Source organism: Carcharhinus amblyrhynchos, chromosome 20 (assembly GCF_965287045.1).
Source record: "Carcharhinus amblyrhynchos chromosome 20, sCarAmb.v2.hapA, whole genome shotgun sequence".
Classification (NCBI taxonomy): Eukaryota; Metazoa; Chordata; class Chondrichthyes; order Carcharhiniformes; family Carcharhinidae; genus Carcharhinus; species Carcharhinus amblyrhynchos.
In genome coordinates this window covers 44,672,030-44,681,105 of record NC_137343.1, presented here as the reverse complement: position 1 = coordinate 44,681,105, position 9,076 = coordinate 44,672,030, and the positions used below count along the sequence as shown (strand labels likewise).

At 42.5% G+C, this 9,076-nt stretch overlaps 1 protein-coding gene across 1 annotated transcript; it reads left to right on the top strand.

Annotated features, from left to right (window-relative positions):
- The first annotated feature begins 1,644 nt into the window (after positions 1-1,644).
- gp1bb (glycoprotein Ib platelet subunit beta) lies at positions 1,645-6,021 on the top strand. The gene is made up of 2 exons (XM_080208759.1): positions 1,645-1,835; positions 3,498-6,021. Exon 2 carries the CDS (start codon positions 3,501-3,503, stop codon positions 4,086-4,088), a length of 588 nt encoding a protein of 195 aa, XP_080064885.1. The 5' UTR covers positions 1,645-1,835; positions 3,498-3,500; the 3' UTR covers positions 4,089-6,021.
- The last annotated feature ends 3,055 nt before the right edge of the window (positions 6,022-9,076 follow it).

Below are 9,076 nucleotides of genomic sequence, written 5' to 3'. Positions count from 1 at the left end.
CAGGAAAGTGAGAGATATGGAGATCAGCTGGCAAAATTGAGTAGTGTCAGAAGATCAGGAATTACCCAGAAGAATAGTGGAATAGTCTCCGAGGGCAGTATGGTATATCCCTGGTTCCTTTCACTGCATTCTACATTTACCATTGTCTGATTTCACCTTCCTGTAAATTTTATTCCTTGCTCAACTGCTAAAATACTGGTCAAATTCCATTTTTTTCATGTTATTCATGGTCACCCCGGGCAAGGCTGCCATTTATTGCCATTCCTAATTGCCCTGGAGAAAGTACTGATGAGCTGTCTTCTTAAACTCTTGGTGTCTATGTGGTGTAGGCACACACAGAGTGTTGGGAGAGAATTTCTATTTGACTTTTCTGATGTGGTTTCATGCAATTGGCTTGACTGGCCATTTCAGAAGGCCCTGGGTCTGGATTTACACAATATGTAGTGTAAGGACATCAGATATCCTCCCAGGATATTGTTGAAGGTCAAAGATTTTTGGACAGTAGCTTCCAAATCCATGACTTCTACCACCTAAAAGGACAAAGGCAGCAGATGCATGGGAACACCATAATGTGCAAGTTAACTTCCAAGTCACACACCTTGGAACTATATCACTGTTCCTTCATAGTCAAAATCCTGGATTATCCTCCCAAACAATATGAAGGGACCGACATCACATGTATTGCAGCTGGTAATGACAACCTCACCAACACCTTCTCAAGGGCAATTAAGGATGGTCAATAAATGCTGCCCCAGCCAATGATGTCCACATCCTGAAAAATAATGAAAAAATATGACAGAAGGAGATGTGGTTTTGTTGGCTGGCTTGGTATATCTGCCCAGGAGAGCCTCAGGTCAGACCATTCGAAAGTTTGAGTGGGACATACAATTGGAAAATGTGCATTGTTTGAAAGAAACTGTCATGATGTGGAGATGCCGGCGTTGGACTGGGGTAAACACAGTACGAAGTCTCACAACACCAGGTTAAAGTCCAACAGGTTTATTTGATAGTAAACCCACAAGCTTTTGGGGTTTGCCCCTTCGTCGGGTGACAAAATCCATAAATTTTAACTAACCAAACTATTATGGTCTCATCTGAGGAAGGGGCAAACCCTGAAAGCTTGTGGGTTTACCAGCAAATAAACTGGTTGGGCTTTAACCTGGTGTTGTGAGACTTCTTACAGAAAGTAACTAACAGGCTGGAAACCTGTGTACTCAAGTGCCAGTGGCAGATTGATCTCCAGGAGACATTTTTTTTGAAAACTTGTATCCCAGATTTACTAATTACATTTAAATCCTCCTAGCTACCGCGGTGAGATTTGAGTTCAGGTCGTCTGAACATTCAGACAGGTTTTAGGATTACCAGTCCAGTGACATTGCGACTCTGTTCGGAGGAGAGGCACTACAGATCTAGCATTAGGGTAACAACAGAGACAATTGCTGTCATTTTTTTTTTGCAAAGGTCTGAAACTTACTCCCTGGCCGTGCTGAGATAAGATGCATTTCCAAGAGGGTGTCAAAGATAACCCGGAAAAAATGACGCCAACTCATCAACAGTGGCCGGATGTACTGTGCATCCGATAAGCCTGTTTTGAGAAAAGGACGTGATGGCCCGGGAGAGCTTCACATCGATTGCTGCAGGGCATTGTGTCAGAAGCAAGATTAAAACGACTAGGGGGGATAAAAAGACGTCCAATTCAGTAAGAAAGGAATACTAAAGAAGGTAAATGTCTCATAAATAAAAACGAGAGGATGCTCAGCAGTTCAGGCGGCGTCTGTGGAGAGGAGAACAGCTAGCTTTCACTTCCATAACGTTATTATTATCAAGTCAAAACGGTAATTATGCTTCTCTATAGAATTCTTCTATTCTTATTTGCGGATTTTCACCGGTACTTTGTTGTTATTAAAAGGGTTCGCAGTTTTGGGTCAGAGAATGAGTTAGAGTGAGATACAGCATTATAGTCTAAAAGAATGCATTTTGGAAATTGCAAGCAGTGATGGAGGCAACTTCAACCCTTTACAAGTTAGGTGAATTTGCCAGGTTGTATTTCCCCTTCATGTCCCAAGATGTATAGGTTAGGTGGATTAACCATGGTGCCAGGTTGTGGGATAAGGTGGGGGGGGGGGGGGGGGAGGGTGGTGTGGGGGAGAGGTGGCGAGGTGGGAGGCGGGCGAGGTTAGTGGCAAAATACTGCGGATGCTGGAATCCGAAACAAAACAGAAAATGCTGGAAAATACTCATCAGGTCTGACAGCATCTGTGGAGAGAGAACTGAGCTAATGTTTCGTGTCTGGCTGGCCCCACATCCAGACTCGAAGCGTTGGCTCTATCCTTTCTCCACAGATTTGTCAGACCCGCTGAGTTTTTCCAGCATTTTCTTTTTTTGTTTGGATTGACGTAAGATGTTCTTTCGGAGAGTCACTGCAGACTCGATGGGCCGAATGGTCTCCTTCCGCACTGAAGAGATTCTATGATTCTAAAACTGTTGTTCGGAATTATTATCTGGACAAATTAATGCATAAATTTTAACTAACCAAGCTATTATGGCCCGCTTCTGCACTGTAAGGATTATATGCCTATAACTCAAATGGTTAATAACTAGAGAACTCAGTTCATTTACAAATTTCTCTTGTGACTCGTTGCTTTGCTCCAGTGCATTCCCTGTGTAAGTCTTAACACGATAAAGGGCTGGGTTTGTTTATACAAGCCAACGGCTGGACTGTGCTTAATCCGTTCCCTTTATCAGCTGGGACAGAGATCCCTCTCTTCGTCAAACGTCGTCACCCAAAGTTGAAAGAAAAGTGAAGGAGTTGTTTGAATCAGATCAATTTAAGATACTTTTATCCGAGTGTTGGATCTGAACTTGATCTCCCCTTAATTCAACTAATAGGAATAGGGATTATAATAGAGGCTGATACATATCGACTGGAAGAAAGTGAAGGGAACCGAGGCATTAAACCTAATAAATACCATGGCATGTGACACTTAGTCCATCTAAGCTGGGATATTTTATGGCAGGTTTGGAAAAAATATCTTAGTTTGTTGTAACGATAAGAAAAACATGATTGGCAAGGAGATATAAAAATGGAATAAAGTGTTGGATGGAATGGATAGTTCTTGATTATATCCCGTTTGTAATATTTCTTGTGAAATTAAAAATTAGCAAAAGCATATTCAAAGGAATATAACCATAATTCTTCGAGCTAACCCTACATATAGGGGACATGGCTTTAAATTGAGGGGTGGTAATTATTGGGCGGATGTCAGAGGTAGGTTCTTTACTCAGAGGGTAGTAAGGGCGTGGAATGCCCTGCCTGCAGCAGTTGTGGACTCGCCAACTTTAAGGGCGTTCAAATGGTCAGTGGATAGGCATATGGATAACATTGGAATAGTTTAGGTTAGAGGGTCATTAGATAGGTTCCACTGGTCGGCGCAACATTGAGGGCTGAAGGGTCTGTACTGCGCTGGAATGTTCTAACCCTGCGAATTTTATTCCAGATTATGTCACTGCTGAGACACAAAGGAGTTCTCCTTGTGTTTCTCTCCTTAGTCCAAGTGGCGGCTTTCCAATGCTCGCAAACGTGCAACTGTTCCCGAACCTCTATGGACTGCAGCGATCGGGGTCTGGATGAGAGCACAGTGCCCAAGCACATTGAGGCCGCCATTACCGAAATCAAACTGAACAACAACAGACTATCTTCCATCCCCAATGGCCTCTTTGACAACCTGAAAAACCTGAGGTCAGTTAGATTGGAAAATAACCCATGGGTATGCGATTGCAACATATTGTACCTGAGATCCTGGCTTCTCAAACAGGAAGTTCGAACCCAGTACAAGAACCTAAGGTGCTCATCGCCAGCGGAGCTCCAGGGGAGGCTGATCATATATCTAACGGAGAATGAAGTTGCCTCCAGTTGCAAGGATTGGTACTGTGACATGGCTGTGATGTGCCAGATTGGGCTCTTCATCTTCATCGTCATCCAGGCCATTCTTCTGATATTTGTGATAATATTTCTGAGAAGATTTGAAACCTTTTCGAAGGAGGCGCTCCGGGAACCCAAAGATGACCATTTTCGGAATGCCATGTGAAGAGGACTTGTTCAGTCGGTCCAAAGCCCTCCACAATCCAGCGGGGAAAGTTGTTTATCAGGCATTCAGGAATTGACACTTTAGCAGCATCACGAATAATGACAGTGAGTGCTTTGCAAACATTCCGGGCTGACAATATCACTTCTCTAACAGCTCCACCAAGCTGGGAAACTATTTTATTCTGCTCTGCCTTTTGCACAAACGATGAATCCGTGATCGATTAGCGAGCCTTTGTACATTCTGTCTTGATTAAGATTTATTAACAGCGACACTATCTGAAGTTGTTTTTTTAAATACAGTTAAGAAATAAATATTTAAGACGGGACCCCATTTCATTAATTCGACGGTTTGGGGAGATTGAATGGGAAGCTTAATAGTACAAATACGTTTAGATATTGGCAGCCACATCAAGATAAGAGCGAATTACTGCGGATGCTGGACCCTCAGAGCAAAAGAGAAAATGCTGGAAAATCTCAGCAGGTCTGGCAGCCTCTGTAAGGAGAGAAAAGAGCTGACCATTCGAATCCAGATGGCCCTTTGTCATCTTTGACTCTTTATTCTCCTGACAGTTGCTGCCAGCTACATCAAGATCATGGCAAATGTGCCAGAGCAGCTGGCGACACCCTGGCAGAATCTGTACCCACAGCGGCAGCAACGACGATGTTTGATAAAGGAGGATAAATAGTTGTAACGAAGGAGGGTTGTCTATATGTTAATGTCCACAAAGCCTTAGAGCGTTGTTTACAACATGGTTGTTACTGGTAATATTCTGAAATGTACACGGTAATTTTGTATTCCGATTGCTTTCTGATATACAGTTTAACCCAGAAAAAAAAAGTCTGCCACTGTAGTACTGAATATATTTGTTTTTTTCCTAATGTAGATTCTGTTGAGAAATTACTATAATCGGTGGTTTCGAAGCGACTATATCATTGGAATTATTACTGGGAAAAATGTGATGGCAGCAATTGCAACCCGAGGAAATTAATTAAATTTTCCGTTTATCGCGTCCTGCTTTGTGATGTTCCGAAGCGTCAATGTGAAAGATCAATGTGTAAAATGATCGAACGGGATTAAATTACATTACATTTGGAAGCAAGGATAGATTTTTATTTATAAATATGGGCGGAAAAGGAAGCCTGTCTGAATCTCTCCTTCTGCAACAGATTTTTTAATATTCTTTATTCCAATTCAATCCAGTCAAATTCAGAGTCCCAACAAGTTGAGACATTCCCGATCCAAGCTGACAAGACAGGGCTCTCACCTCCTGTCTTGGGCTTGATCTACATGATCCAAGCTGCTGAACACATGACTTCCACATTTCGTACAGGGAAGTTTTGGTTGTCTTGTGTATTTCGTTTTGCGCTGCAAGCCACCCCATCACTCAGGGCATAACAGTGCGAGGATATCGTTTTCACAATATTTATTCATTTTCACTTCACCTGATATTCGATTCGTTTGATTTTTTTATGCATTTAGTTTAACGAGCGTCACTGCACTTGGAAACTATTTGGAAGGTAGTTCGGGTTCAGTTAAAATTGCGCCACAGCGACACTTGTTGGTGAGTGAAGGAAAAGCCACGGTGACTCGAAGCAAAATTGTTCATTGTCCTAAAGCATGCTTACTCAGCGAAATGAATGAAAATAGAATAGAAAGCAGGCACAGAGAGATAGTGGTAGGTGGAGATGAAGTAAGTATAATGCAATCACATATTGGGATTTAAAATAAGCCCTCAAAATCATTTGAAATTGTTTAATATTAATTATAGTTGCTGTATGGAATGTGATGGGAGGTGGCGTGATATAAAGGCGGCTTCTAACCAAGGCATACATGAGGCAATATAATTCTGAAGTATACCTGTAAAATTTAGAATCATTTTCTGTAATGTGTAAAGTTTTGCTTGTGCTGAATAAAATTTAATCGCCACATTAAATCAACTGATGTCATTGTCGAATCACTGGAAACCAAAATGTAAAAGAAATGAACACAACGAAATTTCGTTAGTATTGTATCCTTACTGGGACTCATATTTTCAGAAATATATAAGCTAAGAAGATGTCCGCATCTTCTGACATGGAAAAGGGGGCAGTGACACATTCTTAATAAGACTTTCAATATGAAGGAGATGATGGCATCAGAAAATAATGAATAAACAGAGAAATTTCATTGAACTGACCCAGTCTGATGTAGGCTTTCACAGACAATGTGGCAGGAACTGAGGAGGTGAAAGGAACTTCTAAACTAATTAATTAGAAGTTGCGATAAATATTGGAAACACTGCTGTCAGAAAATAACACATGCATTCGACTCTAATCAATGCGTGGTTAATCTCGATTATTTGCTTTTGTGTTCAGTTTTGAATGAAATGATTCATATTGAATTGACAACTACAGCCGAGGTCGCTCTGTTCGGTCCCTTGTCAGCTATTGATTCTCCACCTCAGGGTATCTATGTTATATAAATAGGAAACGACTCTATCAGATTCTAAGTAGTCATTGTGGAAACACATCTGGGCGGGAGGGACAACGCAACTGAAAATTAAAATATCCATTGCCTCCTGGCGGGAATTTCCGGTCCCCAAGCGGGCGGGGCCGGAAAATCAGTCTATATTGATTATTGGCCCTTGTTCTCCGTGGGCTCGGTGAGAAACTATATTAACGCCCATTAACGTTGCATTTGGCACGTTGCAACATAAAAAATCTTAACCATAAATCCAATAGAATGAGAATGTCAGCTGATATGAAGCAATAATCATAGAACGTTTCCGCATAAAAATCCACCGGCTTTGAGCTTTTGGAAAGATACTTCCAAATTGTGCTGATCCTCTGCTCTTCATCTTGGCATTGCAATGTTTTCCCATTCAAGTCCTGAAGGGTTGTCCCAGAATTCACGCTCGGTGGTTTCAATTCTCAATTCTTCGTCAGAGCAAACCATAGAATCCCTGCAGTGCAGAAGGAGGCCATTCGGCCCGCCGAACCTGCACCGACAACGATCCCATTCTATCCCTGTAACCCTGTGTATTTGCTCTGCTAATCCCTCTGAATCTAATGGATAATTTAGCATGGCCAATCCACCTAATCCGCACATCTTTAGGCTGTGAGAGGAAACCAGAGCACCCGGAAAAAAAACCCATGCAGACACGGGGAGAACGTGCAAACTCCACACAGAGAGTCAACCAAGCCGGGAATGGAACTTGGGTCTCTGGCACTGTGAGCAGTGCTAACCACTGTGCCACCGTGCCGCCCCTTTGAATTAATTGAAAAGAGGCATACGAATACGAACAATGCAAATATTATTTTCTTGCACATGAAACTACATGAAGCAAAAGGATTGCGAAACAAAAGAAACTCTTCAGGATTAAGTGTGCATACATGCTAACTTGGAGAACACGACTTGAGGAGAATGCATTATCGGCAGATACTTTGGGGAAACTAGTTTAGTGATAGCGGAAAGCCCATGAACGATTCAATTGAAACCATTTTTAAAAAGGACTTGAATCAAAGGATCTGGAACTGTCTAAACATAGAACATTCCAGCGCAGTACAGGCCCTTCGGCCCTCGATGTTGCGCCGACCAGTGGAACCAATCTAATGACCCTCTAACCTAAACTATTCCAATGTTATCCATATGCCTATCCACTGACCATTTGAACGCCCTTAAAGTTGGCGAGTCCACAACTGCTGCAGGCAGGGCATTCCACGCCCTTACTACCCTCTGAGTAAAGAACCTACCTCTGACATCCGTCCTATAATTACCACCCCTTAATTTATAGCTATGTCCCCTTGTGTTAGCCATCACCATCCGAGGAAAAAGGCTCTCACTGTCCACCCTATCCAATCCTTTGGTCATCCTGTATGCCTCAATCAGGTCACCTCGTAATCTTCTTCTCTCCAATGAAGATAACCTCAAGTCCCTCAGCCTTTCCTCATAAGACCTTCCCACCATACCAGGCAACATCCTGGTAAACCTCCTCTGCACCCTTTCCAATGCCTCCACATCCTTCTTGTAATGCAGTTACCAGAACTATACGCAATACTCCAAGTGCGGCCGCACCAGAGTTTTGTACAGAGTTTTACACCAGAGTCCGGTACATAGGAAGTTAGCAAAAAGGATAACAATTTAGTGGGAGCTTCAAGTGCAGACCGATTACAACCCATAAAACCATAGAAAATTACAGCTCAGAAACAGGCCTTTTGGCCCCTGTGCCGAACCATTTTTTTGCCTAGTCCCACTGACCTGCACTTGAACCACATCCCTCCACATCCCTCTCATCCATGAACCCATCCAAGTTTTTCTTAAATGTTAAAAGTAACCCCGCATTTACCACTTTATCCAGCAGCTCATTCCACACTCCCACCACTCTGCGTGAAGAATCCCCCCCCCCCGCTCAATATTCCCTTTAAACTTTTCTCCTTTCACCCTTAACCCATGCCCTCTGGGTTTTTCTCCTCTAGCCTCAGTGGAAAAAGCCTGCTTGCATTCACTCGATCTATATCCTTCAAAATCTTATACACCTCTATCAAATCTCCCCTCATTCTTCTACGCTCCAGGGAATAAAGTCCTAACCTATTCAATCTCTCTGTAACTCAGCTTCTCAAGTCCCGGCAACATCCTTGTGGACCTTCTCTGCACTCTTACAATCTTACTTACATCCTTCCTGTCACTAGGTGACCAAACTAGGTTACCACTTTGTCCGGCAGCTCATTCCGCACTCCCACCAGTTCAAACACGTCCAGTTCAGTGATCTGGTTAAAGATGATGATTTTAAACATTGGTTCTGTTTGCCTCTCCAAAGATGCTGCTAGACTTGCTGCTTGCTTCTGGATTTTATTTCAGTTCAGCAATCATTGTTTGCGAATCTGGGCAATTCTGAATGATTACTGTCGCTGTTTAGTCTTCTCTCTGAAAACGGTCATGGGCGCTATCGGTTGTACATTGCCAATCAAAATTCTATTTTTGTTTTGATAAACGAAAAGTATTTGCTTGTC

What these genes read in the sequence shown, in the direction of transcription:
- gp1bb (XM_080208759.1), top strand. Translation starts at nt 3,501, where the DNA reads ATGTCACTGCTGAGACACAAAGGAGTTCTCCTTGTGTTTCTCTCCTTA.